A 25,820-nucleotide genomic window follows, 5' to 3' on the forward strand; every position below is an offset into this window, starting at 1 on the left:
CTAGGAAACGTCACTTGAAGGCAACAGAAACATCTCAAGTATTTAGAAGTGTGTTTGCCATGATTTAGAGATCCTTTGGATATCACTTTCCCACCTCCACTCACACACATTTATTCTCACATAAAGGTAGGTAATCCTGCTTCTATGTGATTATACAAGATCTCCTCTTTTTAGCAATTTCTCCATGATACCTGGGGACATTCAGCTGATCCGTAAGAATGATGACATCTACACGTTTAACTTGGCTAAAAGGGCTTAGGGAGATGATGTTGTAGATTTGGTGCACCATCTTCCTCCATATAGAAAACCCCACTGCGACATGGAGAATAGAACTAATGACTGATGAGCCCTTTGACACAGAAATGCTTGACATGCTCCTCGGGGTCCAGACTAAAGACTTCCCTAACAAGCTCTCGCGCGCTCACCCAGGGCTGTATTAAATCCAAACTGTGGCACCTTTCCTAATTACTGAGAACATACCCAGAGCCAAGAGCTTCTTGCTAACCTGGGCTGAACTTCCCTCTGCAGCGTAGTGTCCCTTGAGTATAGGATGATATATGAAATGCAGAATTCAAATTAGGCTGACGGAGAGCAATTACTGGGGAAAGAAGATCGCTTCCTCTTTGGGGAAGAAGTATCAAAATCGTGATACTGATTACACGAATGTTTTATCCACTTCCTTGCATTTATACAAGCTCTGTCCACTTCTTGTTCTCTCTCTCTTTTTATTATGCCCCTTTTTTCTTTATTTCTCACTGAACCAAAGGTCTTAAGTAATTTTGTTTCTCTCCATCTGTCTTCCTGTAGATGTCTCCTATCGCACATTTTATCCCCCTGCATCCTTCTCTTTAGTCTTTTCCTTATCTTTCCTTCTTTGCCCGCATGTGCTATACGTGCAGAAAGAATAGATGGTTGTTTCCACCACATTGCCATCAGTGGAGCCTTGTTTATGATGCCCACAGTGTAGAGATCCTTATTAAAAGCCCATTAACAGTCAAACAGCAAGATCGCAAAGTGACGACAGCGCTTTGAGAGTTTTTGACAGCAAACCGGAGCACGACGTCTGAGACACACGTTGTTTACGACACAAAACAGTCATTTAAAGACGATTTCAAACGTTTGCATCCCTCAGTTCAATTTAATACATGGCATTTGTCCTGCACTTGTGCGCTTAAAACATCCCCACAGACACGATCGTGCAGCCTGAAGGCAGCACAATATTTACGACTTGTTTTGTCCTTAATGACACTGATTGCATTTCTAGTATCTACAATAATAATCAGCCAGTGCAACCCATCCACTTGTCTGTCATTCAGTTGGCGTCCTCGCTCACTCATTAATGTATGGTACGACAACTAACAAGGTAAGTTAATAGATAGGTGTTGATTATTGTGATGGTGAGAGCTGTTGATTGCACTGCTGATGTGCTGGGTTAATTATTCTGAGCAAATGTCGCGCATCTCTTCTGAATCAGGATGACTTAATTGAAAGCTCTCCAGCCTGTCTCTGTAAGTGGCTGTCCAATCTGTTATTCTCTGTCCTCCCATTTCATCTTTCTATCTGTCATGATCAGCTCCTGTAATCAACTGCTCAAGCCTTCTCTTCCCTCTTAAAGCTTTTTCCATTTTTGTACGTCTCGTATCATTAGCTTATCAACATCTTTCGCCTCACATTATAGCAGAATGTGTTTGCTGAAAACTTCCATTGTAATGCACTTGGAAAATCAATTATGACTCTGTAGAACAACACCGAAACATTTCCCCTCCCATCTTCAACTCGATGCTTCCTTCCTCTTCTCCTCCCGCTCTTGCTATCATCCTGTTTGTGTGTAAGCACGTCAGAGCCATCAACTGGGCTTCGTATCTTATGTTCGCCCCAGGAGATCTTTTTGGGTTGTGCACTAAATTCAATCTCAGTTCCCCAATCAAAGGTAGTAAAAAACAAAAAACAGCAACAAAAAAAAACCTTCCATTGCTACAGCCTCCAAAGCGGCTTCGGCCCTGCTTGGTCAGATAAATCTTAGTAGCTCATCCTTCTCCTATTTTCTTTTCATCCCGGACCCCCTCAGTGGCCTACATTAAAGCCTGGAGATGGCCAGGAGAGATTTAGCAGTTGTAAACTCCCAGTGTAATGTAGCCTGAACCACTAGAAAGCCACCCCGCTAACCTCTCCCCCACCCCCGCCCCTCAGGCCCTCTTTAGCCAAGCTTGGCTCAGCTCTTGTTTCATGTCTCAGTATATTCACAGATCAACTAAGTCACATAAGTAAACGATCGGAACGCAACTCCGTCTGCCTTTCAGTCACTTAGACTAACAAATAGTGAGGGTGCTATGCTGTCTGACATCTGCTGAGGAGTGTTTATCCTCTCCCCTTTAGAGAGTGCAAAGATAAATAAGATGATTCAAGTATATTTTAATATCGGTTTGTCGGGTTAATGCTTTCAATATTTGAACAGAGAAGAAGAGCTTTCCCCCCGGTCTGTGACAAATACTGGAAAAGACAGCACTGCTCTGAACACCTACATCTCTTGAACTCAGGACATCTCTCTTAACACCCGGACCGTTTATCAGTGCGCCTGCTACATTAACCTTGATTCATCTAAATGAAAGCCCTGGTTAGCTGAAAGCTAGATTAAGCGTGCTTTTTTCTTTCTGTGATGAACCCCTGATATTCTACTTCTGTTATTCTTCAGTGGCTGTGAGTTTTGGTTTATCTGATGTGATCTGAAACGACAAAATCATTAATTTGGTGGGCCTGCTTATTTTTCCCCTGTGTCGCGATGTGATTCTATGTATCCCCATTTCTAGGATTGATAATGTGCGATGCACCACTTGGAAACAACACAAGTTCTGTAGCACACACCTCTAAAATAAATGGTCTTCTTCCTGCTCCTGGCTGTCTGATAGACACAGAGTGAGATTGGTTCTGCTGAATAAGAGATGAATCTCTCTGAGTGTCACCAAGCTGCCACGACCTCTGAAATATCATTATCTACAGGGTAGGCAGGTTAACTTCTCTAATATACCCTGAATACAAGAGAGGGGTGCCACAAGTGAACATGAACCTGCTTTATTACTGTTATATCTCAGAAAAGCATGGTTTTTTTTTTTTTTTTTACTGCAGCTGTGGTATATCTGAGGACATCCTCCTAACATAACTAATGATGTAATCTTTTTTCCATGTGTGTGCTGACCAGTGATTGCACTGTCTTAGTTTGTGATGACACTAGAAATAAATGAGGGGACTCGATCTTAGATTAGTGGATTAAGCGTGAAGGGTTTACAGCAGTCATTTCAAGTGCTTGAGCTTACCATGTCTTGAGCAGATGCTACAGTATTTACTGCTATTTCCCATTTGCCAGCATTCACATAAATAAAAGCTCTTGTCAATATTTTCCCAGGGATGCCAGCTTGCTTTACATTTCTCCATTAAACTAATGAGTATGATAGAAGAGTCCTTGTTTGCTACATATGTTAAATAACTTAAAATTGTAACTATTATTAGTGTTAAATTGAGGTAAATATTGTGATGTACTAATATGATGGTAATCATGCCATGCTGTTATCTAGAAACAGATCATTTATCCATCCATTTGGAATCATATATTAATTTATTCATATTTCACTCAAGGTCTGAAACAGACTAAATCAATAATTCAGTTGGAGTGAATGGAGCTGGCTGCTAGTATCCCTCTGGTGGCTTACTGTTGGTAGGAGAAACAGAGGAACATATCAGAGATTCAAGGATTATTGTTTTGTTTGTTCATGGTACTTTGCAGCCAAGCCAAATCTAAACGATATCAGATTAATGATGTTGAGTCAGAGGCTCAGCGGAAAGATTTTTATTCCTCTCAGTTCTCGCACAGATGCTTGGTCAAGACAGGTAGCATACTGGGTAATGCTTTACGGCAACTGTGTCAGAGTACAAGTAAAATCTGAAAATGGGGACGTTTAATAAAGCATTTCTTTAAAACACAAAGATGATGGGAAGCCCGAGAAGCCTCGAGAAAAATAAGTACATCATCACCAGTGGGTTTCAGCTTTTCCACATCCAGTCACTCTGCTGTTATTATAACGAAATGCTACGGCCATAAAGCAGAGAAACACGTCAGCGTGGCTCCTTGGCTTAATCATCCTCAGTGTGTGGTGTTACGGACAATCGGTAATGTCTTTGTCAGTAAGAGTGCAGTAAAACTGATGATGATTCTGGCTCAGAAGAAATTAACAGTCACACTCACAACGGGATCCGTTCTTGAAGACTTCCAGCTCAAACCTTTCTTGACCCTGTTACAGAAACTCCAACAATTAGGCCCCTCCCACCCTTCAGAAATTTTAACAAATCCCATTGGATACAAAGCCGTCCAGTGGGATTGGACGCTTTGGCAGCCCAGTTATGCTTGACACCCTCACTTAAGATCAGTTTTTCAGCTGGCACGGTTGAAATCTTTCAGTTCTCCACTGCTGTTCTTACTGTTTGCCATTTAACGTGTCATTGTGAGAGAGTGTGTGTTTACTAAAATATTACAATCTAAAGATAAGATGTATGTTTTTTGTTCATTTAGTTTGTAATGCATTTCACAAATGCATTTTTATTAATGTTGTGAGGATACCTTTGTGTAAATGTGGAGCTATAAAAAGGTGACGATTCTTTCAGTAAAATCATGTTTTACTAATAAAAATATTTTTTTATAAGTTTGCAGTGACATGACATGAAGGCTTTTACTTCTTTTTAACTGAAATGTTTTCTACCCAAAGACAGGACATGTGACACTAATCATCGAAGTGTAAACGTTTTTTCTCTTTGGGCTTAATAAACTGACAGAGTTCTCTTTCTTGTATTTTTATGAACAGCAGCCGTCACAGTGACCCAGAAAGGTTTCCACTGTCCTGATACAGAGAGGGACTGCAACCCCTGCCTTGATGCAGCCAAAGCATGCAACTTAAATGGGAGCTGCAAGAGGCAACGTGCTTCTTACATCAACATATGCAGCAAAGCAGACTTCAAACCGGGAGAAACTTGCAGCAGGAAGCGCTGCCATAAGGCCCTGAGGACTTTCTTAGACCGAGTGCCCAGTGAGTTCACCCACCGGCTGCTCTTCTGCCCCTGCCAGACTACAGGCTGCGCTGAGCGACGCAGGCAAACAATTGTGCCCGACTGCTCCTATAAAGATAAGGACAAACCCAACTGTCTGGAGCTACGGAAGGTCTGTCACCAGGACCCTCTGTGCAGGTGATGGAAACAGACAGGGTTGGGGTGGCGGGTTTGGGTATATATAATGGCCAGAAGAACATTTTTCTGTGCGGTATGTGGCTAGTGTTAGAAGTGCTGTGAAAAAGTATTTGCCCATTCCTGATCTTTTTTTCTTTTGTCACACTTAGATGTTTCAGATTATTAAACAAATTTTAATATTAGTCAAAGATAACCAAGACGACGATCGAAGATCAGTGACTCATCCAGAACCCAGACCAACATGTAAAGAACTGCGGGCCTAACTCGCCTCAGTTAAGGTCAGAGTTCATGATTCAAAAGTAAGATAGAGACTGGGCAAAAATGGCATCCATGGGAAAGTTTAAGGAGAAAACCACGGCTGACCAAAAACAACACAAAGCTTGTCTCACATATGCCAAAAATATTCTGATGAAAACATTCGGTGGACTGATGACACAAAAGATGAAGGGTTTTGGAAGGTCTGAGTCACATTACATCTGGTGTAAAACTAACAGCATTTCATAACAAATCATCATAGCAATAGTCAAACATGGTGGTGGTAGTGTGATGGTCGGAGGCTGCTTTGCTTCTCCATCACCAGGAAGATTTGTTCTCATTGAAGGAACCATGAACTCTGCTCTCTACCAGAAAATCCAGGATGTCTGGCCATCATGTTGTGCCCTGAAGCTCAAGCTCACTTAAGTTAGCGCAGCAAAGATACAAAACACAACAGCATGTCCACCTCTGAATAGCTTGGTTTAGGAGTGGCCTAGTCGACTGAGATTCTTTGGCATGAACTCAAACACATCGTTCATGCTTGAAAACCCTTCAGAAGAGAGCCAGTTATTGCAAATGCTTGATTGTAGTTCTTGGTACCAAGGGTGGCACAAACAGTTATATGGTTTAAGGGGCAAATAGTTTGTCACACAGGCCCAAGTAGGATTGGATAGCTTCTTTCCTTTAAAAAATTACATCATCATCATTTGAAAACTGCATTTCATATTTACTCAGTTTATCAAATATTAAGGTTTGTTTAATGATCTGAAACAATAAGAAATCAAGTAGCTCTGTGTATGGATGAGGATACATGCTTCTGTGTTAGCAAACCGGCTTTGGTTATTTGACTGAAAGATCTGGCTCATCTGGTTCATAATAATAGTAAATTAATTGACAAGTAAAAATGAAGCACTGAATTAGTGCATTGTTTTCGATGGCTTTTTCTGTCTTCCAATGTCATATCTTAAAGGTTTTTTTTGTTCTGCCCTACGTTTGCCAGTAACAGTAATTAGACTTTAAGGGAAGCTGTGGCTATTAGATGCAGGATGAAGATGTGAGGCAAAGTTGGAGGAACAGTGCTCAATTAAGCTGAACAAAACATTAGTGAATCACTCTGGCTGCGTGGGGCATCTATTGGATTCAGAGGCCAGATTCAATTCACTTCCACCCAGCCGTGGCATGTTTCTTTGTCTTAGTGCCACTGAAAGCAGGTGAAGCACAACAGTTGTTGCCAAATCAGCTGTCAAGCTCTTTTCGTTCTTTTTTTTTAACCTCCGTACCGTGTGCTACATCTGGCCATCAACAAGCTTCATGTCCAGCCAGTTGTAGAAGTACTCTGAATTCATTTGTCTAATAGAAAAAAAAATTCCAGTAATTTTAAGCATTTAAAAACTCATTTATGAGCCTAATGGGGTTCAACCAATCATTAGACCCTTGAAAGCTCACTGCTAAAAATAATACTCGTGATATGAAAATTAACAGAAGGGAAAACTTTTGGCTACTTTTTCATTTCCCAGTGTGACAAGTGATTAGGCAGCTGATAGAAGTCTCTTTCCAATTATATTACAAGTGAAAGTCGAAAATAACTGGTTTGTTATCTACTCAAGATCCCTGAAACTCAGAAACAGCCTCTTCTTTAAAAAAGTATTTTTTTAAAATAATTACTGTTTTAATTTAATAAACCACAACATTGAAAAAAAATCACTTAAAGCATCTTTAAAAACCTCATCCGCTAATCTCCTTATTAAAAAACGTCGTAGGTGTGAAAGTCAAAGTGACACACTGTTTTTCTCACTTTTGGGAAATCTCGACACACGCACTTATATTCTTAAAAACAAGAATGATACCATTGCAAACACTGAAATTAGTCGAGCTAATGACGCACAGCATTTTTGGAGAGCAGCATTTCTCTGAACGTGCACTTCCAACCTTGTTCCTCAGAGGTGAGCAGCCTTCGAATCGAGTGTTAATGGCAAAAGCATAATTTCTCTCCACCAACACTAAATCCAATCGCACTGTTAAAGTAGTGAAAGTCTATCACCTCTCCTCCAATTTATGATTGTCTCGATAATTACCTGCTTGCCTGCTTTGTGTAATCTGTTTTCAGGCTGAGTTGCTTTCTTTGACCTTTAGACCCTGAGGTGTCTGTGCTGTGTGCCTCCTTATTGAGAAAGATGAAATAGAACGTTAAAGCTCATTATCTGTTGCTGCGTAATGCCCCACCGAGGTCAACAGCTCGATGAGCGCGTACGCACTCACACAGCGTGGAGGCACCTGTGTATCGACAGAGCAATTCAGGAGCTGCACATGCACACGCAGATCCTCGCGTACAACCAATTTGAGCTTGAACGTAATTCTGATAATCCACTGTTTGTGCATTCCCCTGCAGTGAATAAGTGCTGCCATGCAAGAGAATGTCACTACGATTCAATTACACCGGGCTGACACTGTTCTCAAATTGGTGCTCTTTTTTTTCGTGCTGTGGGATGCCTGTTATCACGCCGTCCTGCGACGTATTCCTCTGTCTGTTGCATGATGTCACACACTACAGGATCGCTATATGTCCTTAAAGATTGTGGAAACATTTAGCTTTTTTATTTGATCTGATAATTCACTAGAATATTAAGACATCACCCTCTTAATTAACACTTGTTCAGTCGCTCTCTAATTTACTATTATCGAGTATGCTGTATAAGCAGAATGATAAAACTACTTTGTCATGCTAATGAAGACGAAGTCCCCAGTTTGCGGTATATTTTGCGAAATCCTGGTGATAATCACAATGAACAGTCTTCGAAGGAGCCCTCTTTTTAAACACAGAACACAGCAGTGCCTCGGCAGAGGAAACTTTCATTGGCTCCCTTCTTCCCTCTCAGAGATTTGTTGATAAAACCAGCGGAAGATCACTCAAAGACAGGCCTGTGTTCCCCGGGGATGCCTGTCTGACGCCAAACAGGGGATGTGCAGCAAGCCCAAACCTATTTCGTTTTAACACAAGGGACAGTTTGAGTGAGGGAGGAGGGAGAGATAATGAGACGGAGAGAGGAGGAGGAGGAAGAGGAGGGTCTCAGAATCGATTTGGGCCGCACAACTATACTGCAGCAGGTTGGAGGTCAGTGGTTTGGTCACACGGCTGTGGATCTCTGCAGCAGACTCCACAGGCCATTTCAAATTCAAGCATAGCTCCCTGAAATATACTCTGCTAAAGAAGGGTCACAGCTCAAAACACACCCTCATCTATTTTATTATTTATTGTAAACTCTTAAAGACTGCAATTTCCTACTTTACACTAATAAAAAGCCCTCAGCTACTTTATTTTTGGAGTTTTACCATGAGCGTGTTGGATGCCAAATTGGCGACGATTTTACCTTTGGGGACTATTCAGATCGCTGCAGGTGGAGCCTAGAGCTCAATCAAACAAAGACTAAATATTTGAAAAGATTTCAAATAGCTAATCTTGGCTTGGGCTTAGATGGCATATTGCTCTGGAAGATTTCCTTCTCTTCCTCGTCTCTGAGGAGGCAATTGTTGACATACCCTGGGGCTGTAGATGGACAGAGAACAAGCATTAAATGGAGCAGCTCTTATTTCTTACAGCTTGTTGTACTTCCACCACAGTTATTACATTATTACCTTCCATAATCCTGCGCAGGGAGACAAAAACAGATTTTTTTTCCCTATTTCCCTTGCTTCCTCTCCTCTCTACTTCTCCACCTTGTGGTATCGCAATCCTTCCTGTGGATCCAACAGCTATTCATTTGGGACTGCCGAGTCCTCAGAGTGACAATAGGCTATATTTGGATGCACTGTTTTGGGGTACTGTAGTGTGTGTGTGTGTAAGTATGTGTGCACATGTATTCATTCAGAGAAATTCCCTGTCCATTTCCATGTCACCTTATGCAACACAAGCTCAATGAAGCCCATCCCAAAGAGCACTGAGCTGTGTATGTGTACTGTATTGATTGTCTAGGCGATCAATGCAACACTTTTATCTTTGATTTATTTCCCCTGGTCTTCAGGCTCACTGGGTGCTCTTTGATTGAGTTCTTTGGCCACTGGGTTTCAAAGTGGGCAGCAGAGAGAGACAATCGATCCCTGTACAGGTAACCTGACCCAGTTTGAGAGAAATAGTGTTATCAGTCTACTTTTGCTTACAGAAAAAAAAAAAACAGGGTATTGCATCCTCCCCCCTCTCACACATACACACAGAGCCCTGAATCAACAGTCTTCTCTGTTGCATCCAACAATTCAAGCCTCCACTGCGGGAGAACAGCGTAGGGGGAATGACTGCCCCACATGGCATTAACCTGAAGTTTCTGAGATGAAGCTGAAAGAAATCGCAATGCTGTTGCCCTTTTATCTGAAGTTTTGCTCTCACACATTCACTCACATACACCTTTGTTCTCTTGCACTTGTGAGGAACCTCACCATGATCCCTGGTCTCTAATCCTTAGCTTTCCAGTCACACGTAGGTCAGTTCTGCAGTTTTAATAAGCATCCAACACGTATATGCGTGGAAGCTGTTTTCTCTGAAAATGAAGTAATACAACATCTACAGGAACAGCGGCCACAGAGATATAATAACTATTTCTCAGGAAGATGACTACTACAGTGTGTGTGGGAATATGTATGTATGTATTAATCTGTTAAATGGTCCATTATGTTCACATTTATTTGGTAACTTAGCTTTCTCCTCCAGATGCTTTGAAGCTAAAACAATTAGCTGAAAAACATAAAATCCCTCTGAGGTAAGTGGAGCAAAGTCTGGTGATAATTCTCTGCTGCTTTATCACTACTCCCTACCTATTTACTCCAGCAGTTCTATGTAGTTAAAGCAGTAGCTTTCTAGAACATCAACCGGCATGATGTAGCTTTAATATTATTCTACTTTCTGGTCCACTTGGTGTCTACTTGTTAGACATTCAAACATGGTGGAGATATTGTGATGGTCTGAGGCTGTTATGTCACTTCAGGACCTGGATGACTATAACTGAAGGAATCATGACTTCGGCTCACGACAGAGATCTGAAATGCAGTTTCATTCACCTCTGAGTCTCTCAAAGAAAACAAAACGAAGTGGCCTAGTCCAGCGGTCCCCAACACACGAGCCACAGTGGTCCGTGAGTCGTTTGGTACCAGGCCACAAGAGTTGAGGCTCGGGTGTGAAATCTATGGTTTTCAGGTTTGTTTTTCTTATCTAAACTCATTTTCCCAGGGTCTTTTCCTGTGTTGTAGTTGTGTGTCTTATTTTGGAAGAAAGATTTACATGTAACCATAGCGACCAGAGAGCATTAAGGGGCAGAGAGGAGGATGTTACTCTCAATGTTGTTGGCGCATTTCAGGAGGACGCTGCTAATAAAGTTACACAATTACACAGTGAATTAGAATGCATTATTATATTTACAAAATACCACAGTTTGTGTCTTGGTCGTATCATTTTATTTTGTTGTATTTATCCGCAACACCTTAAAGGCCGATCCGTGAAAATATTGTCTGTGGTGCAAAAAAGGTTGGGGACCACTGGCCTAGTCAAAGTCTGGAGCTGAAGCCAACTCCAGTGTAGCTGAATTAAAATAATTCCCCAAAGAAGAGCAATGTGAAAATTTCACTGGTATCTCAAACACTTGAGTGCAGTTCTTGCTCCCAGGGGTGGCACAACCTTTTATTGGGTTTTTGATTTGAATAGATTTGAATAGCCATGAATAGATTTATTCCTTTAATAAATGAAATCATTGTTTAAAAACTGCATTTTGTATTTACTTGGATTACCCTTGCCTAATATTAAAATGAGTTTTTGTGATCTTAAATATATGCTGAACAATAAGAAATCAAGAAAGCAAATACTTTTTTCACAGCACTGTACCTTGTAGTGTAGGTGCAATAACAAGTTTGTGCAAAACAACAGAGGGTATGCAGATAAAATTGACATTTCTTTGACTGTGCTGGACTGTGGCCTACTTGCCACTATAGAAAGTTTAATACTTAAGTGTATACAGGATTGATTAGCTGTGCAGCAACAAACTAAACAAACTAAAATGGAAGAAGAAATACTTAATGAATGAAGCAAGGCAGCTAAAACACCTTCTATGTAAGTTTGTATTCTGTATCATTGTATCCAGTGTTAATATCTAATTATGACTTATATTGCAGATTTAAATCTAAATCCATTCTTACAGGTAAAACTAAGGTTAATCTCTTTAACACTACTGAAGAAGAAAGGACTGACTGAGCTGTCCTCGCTTTCCAGAATTTTTCCCACTCTCAACATCTGAGGACAGCGTATAAAAGCATACGCGTAGACAGAAGATCTTCCTTACTTATCCTCAAAAGTCTGGGCTCAAGGCAATACCTGGACTCTGTCTTTTTTCTGGTAACATTACAAGCCATCGAAGTGAATGTCTTTTCTGATAGTGTTAAGCTGGCTTTGCAAGCAAAGCGTGTGTCAATTGGCGACCTTTTCCTTGTGCATAGTACAGTTTGTGGCTTTAATCAGGCATCGGCTTCAGCGGATACGTGCTTAGCTTGCTGGATACACATGAGAGCACCACAAGGAGTGAAAGAGAAGTAAAAGAGAGTATAAAAGAGTAAGGGAGGTAGAGGGAGTGAGATGGGGGACTCAGTGGAACAAAAAGAGTTGCGCATTTCATTCCAATGTATGGATTAGTAAATGCATTTACTTTCCTAATTCTAATCTCGGAGGGAACATGGTATAACGGAAAGCTGTAGTGATTACTAAATGTTCTCGGACCAGAGAAACTTTCCATAGCTATAAGTACAGTCGGGGGAAGTAACCCTTTCTTGTGTATGAGCTGGAGATGATTATATTGCTTGCAACTTTGCTTTAAGGGTCCTTTTTAGTTCCTCTTTCAGCGTAGGTACTCCTTGAGTGTGCTCCAGTGGTACCATATCTATTATTAATGCCAACATTATCAATAGGGCTTCCGATTTATCTACTGTACGATCGCTGTGTGGTTTTGAATGTGTCAATTAAGGCCGACTCGTTCACCTCTTAATCACTGTTACTTTCAGATTCTCTTTATACTTACAGAGACTTGCTAAAAGCTGCTGCATGTAATGCTTTCTATAAACATTTCCACTGAATCATTTTGCATGTGGCTGATATTTAATTATTATTATTTAATTATTGGTAACAACAGTACGTCAGCATTTTGCTTTTTTTTTTTAGGAAAAGTGAATCTACTTGTTTAGTATTTAGTATTTTAGTATTTATTTATTTATTGTCATTGTCAAGAACAATGAAATTGCGTTTGGGGCTTCCATACAACCCAAAAAAAAGAAGAAAATAATAAATACCCCTTAAAACCCAAGTGTACATATTTAACCCAGTGTGACTCCAATGCAATAAGACAATCCTTAGCAATAATGTTCGTAGAAATTCAGACAAAGACCTGAGAAACATGACAAAATACAACAATGCAACCCATTCAATATTATTGTACTGTGAGATATGATATCAGATATGATAGTTATCTATTTAAGAAAGAGGGGGGGGGGGCAGGAGGGGGAAGAGAATAAAGATATGATGCACCAATGCAGACCAGTTCATTGCTATTAAGAAGTTGGATATGGTTATTGTCCGTGAGAGGGGGGCAGAGAGTTCAGGAGCCTCACAGCCTGTGGATACAGGCTGTTGGCCAGTCTGGATGTTCTGGCCTGTATAGACCTGTACCTTCTCCCTGAGGGCAGCAGATGGAAAAGGTGGCGCGCAGGGTGATGTTGGTCCCGCAGGATACTGTGCACCCTCCTCAGACAGCGAGTGGGGAAGATATTACTGATCTCTGGCAGACTTGTTCCAATAATTCTGCCAGCTTCTTTCACCACCCGCTGGAGTGCTTGCTGATCGGACTTGGTGCAGCTGGGGAACCACACTAGAAATCCATACGTCAGAACGCTGCTGATGGCACAGTTGTAGAAGTTCAACATCAGAGATCTGGGAATGTGTGCGCTCCGCAGTCTCCTCAGGTAGTAGAGGCGCTGTTGGGCCTTCCGTACAACTGAGGTGATATGGTTGCCCCAGGACAGGTCCTCGGTCACAGTTACCCCCAAGAATTTAAAACTGCTCACCCTCTCCACCGCCTCACTACCAATGAAGAGAGGCAGATGGTTGTTATGACCCCTCTTCCGGAAATCTACAATGATCTCCTTGGTCTTTTTGGTGTTTAAGACCAAGTTATTGTCGTGGCACCATGACTCTAGTTGTTGCACCTCTGTCCTATAGTTTGTCTCATCATTGTTGGATATAAGTCCGAGCACTGTAGTGTCATCTGCAAACTTAACAATGAGATTGGACGCGCAGGAGGAAATACAGTCATGGGTGAAGAGAGTGTATAGCAGAGGGCTCAGAACACACCCCTGAGGGGCACCGGTGTTGACCACAAGGGTGGAAGAGGTGTTCTTACCCACTCTGACACTCTGTCTACGGTTAGTGAGGAAGTCCACAATCCAGTTGCACAGAGAGGAGTTAAGTCCCAGTTGGTGGAGTTTGGGACGGAGTTTGTATGGCCGGATGGTATTAAAAGCCGAGCTGTAGTCTACAAAGAGGAGCCGTGCATAGGTGTTCCTGTGTTCCAAGTGCTTCAGTAATGTGTGCAGCACTGTGGCGATCGCATCCTCGGTTGACCGGTTCTCCCTGTATGCAAACTGGTGCGAGTCCAGGGATGGTGGAAAAGCAGCTCTGATGTGTTTAATGACCAGTCTCTCCAGGCATTTGGCGGGAATGGGGGTGAGTGCCACAGGTCTGAAATCGTTCAGACATGTGACATTTGACTGTTTTGGGATGGGAACGATGGTTGCTGCTTTGAAACAGGATGGTACCAGTGAACAGGACAACGAGGTGTTATATATAGAGGTGAAGACGTCCGCCAGGTCCGCAGCACAGTCTTTTAGCACCCGGCCCAGCACTCCATCCGGCCCGGCCGCCTTCCTGGTGTTAATGCTCCGGAGCACACGCCTCAGCTCATGAGTGCTCAGGACCGGAGCAAGGTCGGTTGAGGGGAGAGGGGACAGGACAGGAGAGAGAGTGTTCACTTTGACTGGTTCGTTTGTCTTTTGGAAACTCAAACAAGTACAAGTTTAAACAAACTATTCACTTTTTATCAAAGCTCACACTGCTGGACAGCGTGTGCCATATATCAAACATCTTTCAAAATTCTATTTTGTTTTATTTATATATTGCTCGTTCACATCTCAAGACATTTTGCAATATGTTGTAAGTTAAATATGGGCTTCTACAATATTAGATAAGGAACCCCAACATTTCAGCTTTGCCCATTGAGGAAGCTCATGACAAACGGAGAGGAATGTCTCATTTTAAACAGAAAGAGATCTTTAGCAGAGCTAGACTCACAGAGGAAAAGCCATCTGTCACAACCATTTTGGGGCTGAGGGGAAAGCGAGCACAGAGCAGAGGAGGACAGAGCGAAGGAAACAAGAGGAGAAAACAGAGTGAAGAGAGTAGTTGAGAAGCACTCCTCAGTGCATCATGGGAAGTCTTCCAACATCCTGAGCCTTTAGCAGTTTAACTAAGGGGTGGTTCGGTGTCACCTGATCCAACCCTAACTATAAGCTTCACAAAAAAGGAAGGTTTTAAGCTGATTATTAAAAGTAGAGAAGGCGCCTGTCTCCTCAACCCGAGCTTGGAGCTGGTTCCACAGGAGAGGGGTCTGATAGTTGAAGGCTCTACATCCTATTGTACTTTTAGTCTGAGAGCAAAGTGCTCTGTTGGGATGATATGGTACTACAAGGTCTTTAATATGTAATGGGGCCTTATCAGAGAGGAGAAAGATCTTTTAATTGAATTCTGGATTTAACAGGAAGCCAATGAAGAGTACGTAGCTTTCTTGTCCCTGTCAATACTCTGCAGTGTTTTGGATTAACTGAAGTCTTTTTAGGAAGCTTTTAGGACAATGTGGTGATAATAAGGAATTACAGTATTTCAGGTTAGAAACAGCAAATCCATGGACTAGTTTTTCAGTATAATTCTGAGACAGGATGTTTGTAAATTTTTCAATATTAAGTTTCTTTTATATTCTTCAACTCACAACAACAGTCGTCTCAAGGTGCTTCATACTGTAAGGCAGCAGTCCCCAGCCTTTTTTGCGCCATGGACCAGTATATGTCCGACAATAATTTCACGGACCAGCCTTAAATGTGTTGGATAAATACAACAAAATAAAACCAGTACTGGTACAAAAAAGAAAGATTTATTCATAACACACGGGAAAAGACCCAGGGAAACCGAGTTAATGATAAAAACGATTAAAAAATAACGCTAAAAACCCTGAAAACCATAAATTTCACACCAGCAAACGACTCACAGACCAGTACCGGTCCGTGGCCCGGGGGTTGGGGACTGCTGCTGTAAGGTACACAACCTACAATATTAGAGGAAAAAGCAAGTATTACACAATCCCCTATGTGCAAGCACGTGGCAGCAGTGGAAAGGAAAAAGAGTTTAATAATTACTAATGATTAAATGCAATAGTGGTGTTTAAACACAGGGAGGGCGAAAAGAGAAGTAACGCTCAGTGCATCATGGGAAGCCCCCCGGCAACTTAAGTCTATTGCAGCATAACTAAGGGATGGTTCAAGGTTCCTTACAGTGGTGCCAAAGGCCGAGGTAAGAGGCCAGTGAAGTATGTGGTTAGTCACAGTGTGTCTCTGGTTTTTAGAGCTGAATACAATCATTTCAGTTTTGCCAAATTTATAACTTCCCTTAACTGATTGCACTTAACAGAGGCAACAAAACAGAAAACATATTGTCAGACTTCCCTTGATGTATTGTCAGAGTTATTACTCACCATGGAAGAAAGAAAACACACTTGATGGGAACTTGGTATGGGTCTTTAAATGAAGTCATAGTCGTTACTTTTCATAATAACAAAATCAAATCTAACGGTGACAAAGGTATTATTGAATTGAATATTACTCCTGCAGACTGGGAGCAGATTGCTTTGTAATGTCACCGGTACAAAATGAGTTCACCAGCAGTGTTTGTACGTTCAATCAAAATCCAACTCTTTAAACTGAGCAAATGCAGAAGAAAATCAAATCTATCTTTGAAAATTCTGATATTGATTCTTCTTCATATGTTAAGATCCAATAACTCAGCACTGCTAGTTTACAGTTTTGTGACCTGTAAAATGACTTTGAATGCATGAGAAACTGAGGCGGTAAAATAAGCACTGATATTAAAGCCAGTTTCCTGGTCAACAGCATTACTATCGTCCATACGCTGCTCTCTTCAGATGGTCTATCAGATTTCAAATGGTTTTGATCTTGTAGTTAATAATGCAGGACAAACTGTGTCACCAGTCAGTTTTTGTTGGTTTCAATTCTCTGCTGAGTAAGGGGTTGAAAGGTTGTTTCATTTGACAGCTAAGCTAAACTGCCTTGCGCTTTGACTCAATGCCATCTGTGCACAGTTGGCCTTTTAAAGCATTGACTAGGAATCCCAGTGAGTACAGTAGAACTAAACGAGGCAGGCCTCTGTCCAGACACATTTTGGAGAAAATAGCAATGGGTGAAACAGACAGTCACCTCTGACTAGCGCCATCTCAGGGTCACCGGAAGAAGCGTAGGGAGAGAAAGCAGGAAAAGGAGACACTGCAAATTGTCTGTTAGTCGTAAGAAAAAATAACTCTGACAGATGTTATTCTATTTTAATCAAAATATATTCATAGCACTCCACTCACAAGGTAAGTGCTTCATTGTTAGGAGTTTCATAATAGTTTTTTGTCATGTATTGAGCGGTGCAGAATAAAAGAGTGTCAAAACGGTTTAATTGTGAAGAAGAAAAAAAACAACAACATTGCCGGGCCGCATTGTTTGCTTTGGCGTTTAACAGCTAGTGACAAAAGAACTGCTGAGTGCTGTCGACCGAACCACGGTAAAATTTACATGCCATGAATTTGCACATGAGCATCTCTAGCTCATGGCAATTGGTTTACACAAAAGTGACAACAGGACATTAATGAAGAAGGAGAAGAGAGGAGAAGCGAGGAGAAGATAAGGTCAGATGAAAAAAAAAGAAAGAGGCGAGGTAGCAGAGGGGAAACATCTTTTGTTTTTTTCTTATTTGCTTCATGTAAGAGATATTATGTTGGCAGCTATTGTGTCATGGTTATTGTTATGCTTTCTGTAGATGACTGAGCGATATGGTCTCTAAAGACTCTCTAGGCTAAAGACTGTGGGAAGCGATAAGAGTGAAAAGCCATAATTTCACATTTAACAGAAAGTATCAGCCGTAGAAAAAAACTCATAATTGTAGACAGAGCACAGAGGGGAAATTCTCCAAACCAGCCAGGACTCTCAATGAACTGTTGTTTTTCAAATGAAGCTATTAGACGACTTTGGAGTTTGATAACTGTTTTTCCTTGTTCCTCTCCTCCTTCGCAAGGAAATGGTTTCCAAGACTGACAGTCATCTGATTTAAGTCACATTGTTTGTCATGGGCATCGAGTGATAGGAATAAGAATCCATATAAAAAGCCATTAGTTTTCTATTACTGCCAAGCTGGATGGACAGGCAGTCAGCGCTCAGCCGAATCACTGTGTTTAAAGTGTCAGGTTGGTTGAAAGAAGTCTACCTCTGTGGGGGCTCCCCCTGCCACTTCCCTGGGGGCTGAGTGGCTGAAATGACCATAAAACTCTGTTGAGCTAGACAGCCTGTAATTTCAGCAGTGAGAGGCGCTTTGCCGAGGTATAATGGAAAGCCCGTGGAAGCCATGAAATGCGCTGCATCCTGGTGTTGGAACACCATTGTCTGAACACTCAGGACACCTCTCTAAACTTTAAATTACTGTTTTTAAGCCATCATTGTCTGAAAGAGCTCTGCTTCTAAAAAGAAACACGGTGCTTGTTCAGTTTCTTTAATCTCCCGTGGTCTTTGCCATTCTTACAGAAATCTGACGTTCACATTCTGTATTAGTACAAAAGTAAAAGACCTTTTGCCCATAAGATACGGAAAAATGGCGCTTCGAAAGGTTGCTTTGTGTAGGCACAATAGAGTTGTTCTCTCTCCCCTCTGTCGTATCTTTTTTATCATCTGTACCTTGGTTGTGGGTACAAGTGCCTTTTTCACTCTGAATGGAAATGGTTGAGAGGGGCCTTCGAGTGAGGAGGACAAGTGCTGAGAGGGGTTGCTTTGCATTTGTCTGTGTATGTTCTTTTTTTATTATGAAGGCTACTTATGTATTGTGTGTCGCTATTCGATAGTGCGCGTTTCTGTGTCTACACTCGTCTCTGTGGCGATGGCGGCGCGAGCATAGCGTGGTCAGTTTACTGAAGCGAGGTTTCACATGTGATGTTAGCAGCATGTCATGTCGAGAGGCTCTCTGGGGTGATTTGTAAGGAGGGTGGATGGAGATGGAGTAATGAAGTGTGTCTGAGTGGGGTTTGCTGCTGGAAGTCCAAGCGCCTTTTACGCCACACTGGCTACATTTCTGCTATGATGACACAGACACACAAACAGACAGACAGACATGGGAAATTGTTATATCATTATCCCACATTTAATCTCAGCCAAATATGCTTCTCTCCTCTTTTGAAGACTAACATGATGGCATATTGGTTTTTAAATCACTGCAATAAAAGAAGACCTTTCTCTCTGATAGACTATGCTGTGTCCTTCACAGAAGACAATTTTTTCACAGAAGACTATGTTATTCACAAAAAATAAGATATTAAGTATCATTCCATCTTAGTTATTTCAGAAAAAGGTATAAAAATTATAAATATGTGATCAAATACCAATTCCACTCTAGAATATTTAAGTCTAGCAGTGTGTGAAGACAGAGCCATATGTATATTTTGTTTACATTAACATTGGCCCTTTGAAAACTATTGTGGTGAACAGTAGTTTGCACCATCAGCATATTGTTCTTGTTTTTTAAATGCATTGTATTCATGCATCCCTCGTGCATAAATACAATGCTATAAATGCATAACTCTAATTTTCTTACAGCGTAAGTACAGTATGTGTAACTATTCATAAATAATTTTAGAGTTTTGCTGTACAAAAGTCAAAATTCACATATCTTTTCATGCTTTTCTTTGAAGAAAACATGTCTAAGTTTATATTTTTGGAGGATTTTTATCTCAGACATTTTCAGGCAACTCAACAGGAAAAGACTTCATGTATTTTCCCTGAATGTAAATTTGAGGTAGCTTTATGGAGTCAAGAGGCAGTAAGAGGACAATGCTACTGGCACAAGTGGAGGTACATTTTTACATCTTGTCAGCAGTGGTTGGACAGCAAAACAATAGGAGGGGGAAAAAGGAGCCACAGGAATAAACAGTAATGTGTCTGTTATGGAGAGCTGTGTCGGTCGTGTATACAGTGGCAAAGCTGTTCTCAGGCAAATGAAAGACACACTGAAACTTGTCTGACTCCAGCATAGACATATGCAAATGAAGAAACAAGCAAAAGAAAAAAAAGAAAAAAGAAAATCTTCATCTGAACAACCTGAATAAAAAACTTTAACTAATAAACAACTCAACTTCTTTCTTTTTTTATGACAACTATGAGGAGATCATTGTGCGGTCCTGTTACTTGTTGGATCTGTCTGTGGACTTTAAATCTTCCTGTAGCATCTCTCTCTCTCTCTCCGTGTGTTGCCAAAATTCTTCTTTGGAGTTCTGCCGTGAGTGTCTATGTTTCGCAGGAAAATTGACAAGACACAGCTGGTGGATTTTTGACCTCTGATAGATGGTCTTGTCTCTCCAGATGGTCTCATGTCTTGCTGTTGCGGCTGTGTACTATCCTTTCTAAAATTCCAGGGTTTGAGCCTTCATTGATATGTTGAAACCAAGATACTTTTTCCAGACTGCTGATTTTGATTTCAGAGTTGATGTCTTGTGGATTGTTAGGTATGAGCTTGGCCTTTCCTTTTTCTGATACCCATACTAAGAGCTGAGGCTTCTTTACCAAGAGGTTCCACCAAGCTTGGGAGTTTTCTTTCTTTCCCTTCAAAGACATGAATATAAAAATGTGGGCTGGTGATTGTTCTTCCTCCAGTGTTAACTGTGCCTTCATGCTGTTTCAAGGCATCTTTCATAATTCTCCAGGTGTATGTTGGAGAGGGTGGTTGAGAGTAGATACTTGATGATATTCCGACTGTAGTACCAGCTGCCCATGCTGTCACTCAAGAGAATAAGGCTTATATGCTTGTCATACAGGTGTTTGCTGATTCAGACCAGGTTGACGTTATCCACAAGGCTGCATGCCACATCCCATCAAAGACCTTCTTGAAAAAGAGCCCGTAGTGGCTGTGGAGCAGAAGGAACAGCAGGTTACAGTGGGGCAAAAAAGTATTTAGTCAGCCACCGATTGTGCAAGTTCCCCCACTTAAAATGATGACAGAGGTCAGTAATTTGCACCAGAGGTACACTTCAACTGTGAGAGACAGAATGTGAAAGAAAAATCCATGAATCCACATGGTAGGATTTGTAAAGAATTTATTCGTAAATCAGGGTGGAAAATAAGTATTTGGTCACCTCAAACAAGGAAAATCTCTGGCTCTCACAGACCTGTAACGTCTTCTGTAAGAAGCTTTTCTGTCCCCCACTCGTTACCTGTATGGATGGCACCTGTTTGAACTCATCATCTGTATAAAAGACACCTGTCCACAGCCTCAAACAGTCAGACTCCAAACTCCGCCTTGGCCAAGACCAAAGAGCTTTCGAAGGACACCAGGAAAAGTATTGTAGACCTGCACCAGACTGGGAAGAGTGAATCTACAATAGGCAAGCAGCTTGGTGTGAAAAAATCAACTGTGGGAGCAATCATCAGAAAATGGAAGACATACAAGACCACTGATAATCTCCCTCGATCTGGGGCTCCACGCAAGATCTCATCCCGTGGGGTCAAAATGATCATGAGAACGGTGAGCAAAGATCCCAGAACCACACGGGGGGACCTGGTGAATGACCTGCAGAGAGCTGGGACCAAAGTAACAAAGGTCACCATCAGTAACACACTACAACGGCAGGGAATCAAATCCCACAGTGCCAGACGTGTTCCGCTGCTGAAGCCAGTGCATGTCCAGGCCCATCTGAAGTTTGCCAGAGAGCACATGGATGATACGGCAGAGGATTGGGAGAATGTCATGTGGTCAGATGAAACCAAAGTAGAACTTTTTGGTATAAACTCAACTCGTCGTGTTTGGAGGAAGAAGAATACTGAGTTGCATTCCAAGAACACCATACCTACTGTGAAGCATGGGGGTGGAAACATCATGCTATGGGGCTGTTTTTCTGCCAAGGGGACAGGACGACTGATCCGTGTTAAGGACAGAATGAATGGGGCCATGTATCGTGAGATTTTGAGCCAAAACCTCCTTCCATCAGTGAGAACTTTGAAGATGAAACGAGGCTGGGTCTTCCAACATGACAATGATCCAAAACACACCGCCCGGGCAACAAAGGAGTGGCTCCGTAAGAAGCATTTGAAAGTCCTGGAGTGGCCTAGCCAGTCTCCAGACCTCAACCCCATAGAAAATCTGTGGCGGGAGTTGAAAGTCCGTGTTGCTCGGCGACAGCCCCAAAACATCACTGCTCTCGAGAAGATCTGCATGGAGGAATGGGCCAAAATACCAGCTACTGTGTGTGCAAACCTGGTAAAGACCTATAGTAAACGTTTGACCTCTGTTATTGCCAACAAAGGTTATGTTACAAAGTATTGAGTTGTATTTTTGTTATTGACCAAATACTTATTTTCCACCCTGATTTACGAATAAATTCTTTACAAATCCTACCATGTGGATTCATGGATATTTTTTTTTCACATTCTGTCTCTCACAGTTGAAGTGTACCTCTGGTGCAAATTACTGACCTCTGTCATCATTTTAAGTGGGGGAACTTGCACAATCGGTGGCTGACTAAATACTTTTTTGCCCCACTATATATGCTGTTTGGAAGGTTGGTGGTTCGACCCTATGAGGAAGCACTTGGCGACAGTGGGAAGGAAAAAAATCCTTTTAACAGGAAGAAACCTGTGATAGAATCAGGCTTAGGCACAAGCAGCCAAGTGCCATGATGGGCGACAGGACCAAAGACACACTTTGGAAGAGGGCCCAGAGATTAAAAACAACTGATGATTAAATGCTTTGTTGTCTTTAAACTAAGAAATTATTAGCTTAGCTTAGCATTAGAATTGAGATAAAGTTTTTATTTCACCAAAATAATAATGAAACCCTTATCTAGAAATATATGTATGTTGTCTGAAAAAAATGCAAAAAGGGGCACATTCATGTGTGAGTCATCAGACATATAAAGCGTCTAATACATATAAATGTGCATATAAATAAAGCATAGTCACTTTTTTCTGTTTCTTTTCTATATGAGGAAAAAGCGCTGTTAAGATAAAACCTCCAGGCGTTCTCATTAGTGTCTGAGTCCAAGTTCATTTCTTTATGTAATTCAAAATATGTCACAATTATGACAGTGATGTGCTTAAATATAATAAAACCCATAATATTTACTTTTGAAAGCCACCATGACATCTGACAATAAAAAAAACAGAAGAATGAGCTGCTGGCAACCATTAAGTTCCTTAGAAGGGAGTGGTTATCAGGTAGTGCTGGGTCACTAGCCTATCAACCATTCAACAACCCAGATAGCATATTTCATCAATACTAAACCTATTCTTCTGTATATATGTGTGTTTTTGTGTGTTCACTAGGACAACACAGCCCAAGGTAAATTAAGGTACCTTTGAACTTAAGGCCGAGTGAATGAGTCATGCACAACTCGGAAAGAAGCAAAGAGGAAAAAGAGAAATGCAGTATGGATTGTGATTAACATTGTGGGCAGCTGTGATGTGAACAGTACAGACAGCGCAACTTTACTCACGCTACTCCCAACTTAAGTAGGTTTTACTTAAGTGGATTAGCAATGCCACCCTGGGGGCCTTCACAGACTTAAAGCTCTTATCACAAACACACCGAAACAAAACATACTATTTTTATCAGTCTCCTTGGTTTGTGGGGAAAGTGAGTTCGGGAGATGGTTAAGAGATCCAGGATAAGCACAGAAGCTATGGCCAAAAGAGCCGTATCATATCTTTTCTCATCTTTATACAAAAGCACTACGACTGGGTCTCTGCTGAATATTACTAATAGCTTGTTGGTTATGAGGCATAAGTGTTTGATATTCATGACACCTGTTGTAGAGGCCTGGGAACAGATGTTGTATATACTTTCCCAGTTTGACGCTGGTCATAATTGGCAGGTGCTCTGTAGAAAAAACTGTGCCAAAAAAATTACGCCCAGCTTTTTGTATTTGTGTGTTTTCATCTTGTGCGTGGACTTTATGACTGAGCCTGTGCTTCTCATTCTTTGTCTGTGTTGTGCTTCATGTTTTTTGTGCAGGTCTAGGCTGGCTGATTACAAAGAGAACTGCGGGATGACTCCACACGCAGCGAGCACCTGTCCTAACCAAGACAATCACCAAGCCTGCTTGGCCTCCTTTGCAAGGCTCGTTGGTCAGTACATGGCTACGTTGTGAGAAGAAAATGACGGCAGTGAAATGTGTGGACACAGAAAGGCAGATTCAGAATGTCACTGTTTTTTTTCTACCTTTCACACACATAATGAAATAAAGAAAAATACTCCAAAAACATGAGACAGCGTGCCAGCAGTCCAGGCTGCTTTCATCATGAGGACCAGACAGCAGAGTTAAAACTGATATCTCCACCAGTACACTGGGCATTAGTTCACTACTAGAAGTAATTAGGGAGCAGAGGCACTGAGAGAGTTTTTATTTAATTAAAACACTTGATGAACATCTGTTTGCTTGCAATAAACGTTAAATAAACAATATGTACTGACTAGTAGATGCATATTTTTCAGTCTCAGCCAGCAGCAGCTAGGTAATGCTGTGGCAGTACCACAGAGCTTGCTAAAAAAATAAATCTAAAGGCAAATTTACACAAAAGGGCTTTTTCTGATGCTTAGTGGTTGCTGAAGTGTCCATATTTCAGTATCAGTCAGTGCTTCCCCACCATGTGTCATAAATCATGCAGTATGAAGTGATGATATTCCACGGTGGTTCCTGGATTTCTCTAGAAAATACGACACACAGAATGTACCAAACACTCATGACACCAGCTAAAAGCATTGACACATAGAAACATTTGGAAAGTAAAATGCTTTGGTACTGTAGTGCTTTATTCAAACAGGGCACACACTTCCTAAAGCAACTACTTTGCAAAATATTTATAACATAATGGCCACTTTCCATTTAAAATAAAGCATAACACAATTTTTCACCTCCCTGTAAACTCCAACAATGCAGTGCAAACTCATACCTGTGACTAACACCTTGTTGTGCATTTTGTATGCAATTTGCTGTAAATGTAATCCATTATTGTCCATTAGTGACACATAACTGTATTTCTGTGTGGATGCCCTCGCAGGGACGGACGTGACTCCCAACTACGTGGACAGCAGCTTCTCCAACTGGACCATCTCCCCATGGTGCACCTGCAAGGGCAGCGGAAACCAAGAGGAGGAATGTCAGAACTTCCTGGGGTACTTCACCAATAACGCATGCCTAAGTAAGCCGTCACAACTCATGAATTCTCTGAAATATGTTTTGTAACTGATAGAGGCCAAACAGGCATGTATTATTGATAAAAAGTACGAGCCTGCGATGCGGAACTTTCTCTTTCAGCCACGTAAGAGAAGCGAGAGCTGTGAACTTCAGTCTTATGAAACTTTAATGGTTTCATGTCAGATTCTGGTTTTCAGTGTCATTGAGCTCTTCAGCGAAATAACTGTGGATGTGATGTTTTTAAAGTGTGGATGTTGGCGGCATGACTGAATGTGGAAATAACAAGAGATGTGGTTAGAGGGTGTGGGTAATAGATAGCTTTTAGACATCTGAAAATCAAAACGTCTGCATGAAATGAGGTGCTTGAAAATTTTTGCAAATCACTTTTATTTCAAAGAAGAAGAAAAAAGTATTTTGTGTATTTAATAATGAAATAAGGCTAGAAGGATTGCATGTAAATATTTGTCAATGAAGGATTAATGCATGGCTGGATGGACTTGAAATCATTATATAAAATTGTCTGTTAGAGAATTGAATACAACCTGCAGATATCCCTTTATCCACAGATTAAGTTGGAATTAAACGTTCTTAGTTTCTCAGATGCAAGTAATTTCTTATCATTTCTCATCCCTCCTTTGGGCAAGATCTGCCCAGACTTTAATACAAAAGAAACCATTTGCATGTCATTTTCACATTCAATCTAAGAGAGTTAAAGGGCTTAGGGGAGAAAAATGTCATGAAAAGGAACAGACTAGCGCAAATGGA

General features: G+C 41.3%; 1 protein-coding gene across 4 annotated transcripts in view; it reads left to right on the forward strand.

Annotated features, from left to right (window-relative positions):
- The window catches only part of LOC146562361 (GDNF family receptor alpha-2-like), a 73,109-nt gene that overhangs the window by 33,683 nt on the left and 13,606 nt on the right, over positions 1-25,820 (forward strand). For 3 of the 4 annotated variants that reach the window (XM_085294053.1, XM_085294055.1, XM_085294056.1), the window contains exons 4-6: positions 4,851-5,229; positions 23,873-23,985; positions 24,919-25,059. In XM_085294053.1, coding sequence (XP_085150179.1) covers positions 4,851-5,229; positions 23,873-23,985; positions 24,919-25,059 — 633 coding nt within the window. The remainder of the gene's footprint in view (positions 1-4,850; positions 5,230-23,872; positions 23,986-24,918; positions 25,060-25,820) is intronic. The other variant, XM_085294054.1, reaches the window with a different exon arrangement.

This window comes from Mchenga conophoros, linkage group LG12 (assembly GCF_057382185.1).
Source record: "Mchenga conophoros isolate Kocher_MC1m ecotype Shallow Benthic linkage group LG12, M_conophoros_male_GT1.1, whole genome shotgun sequence".
Classification (NCBI taxonomy): Eukaryota; Metazoa; Chordata; class Actinopteri; order Cichliformes; family Cichlidae; genus Mchenga; species Mchenga conophoros.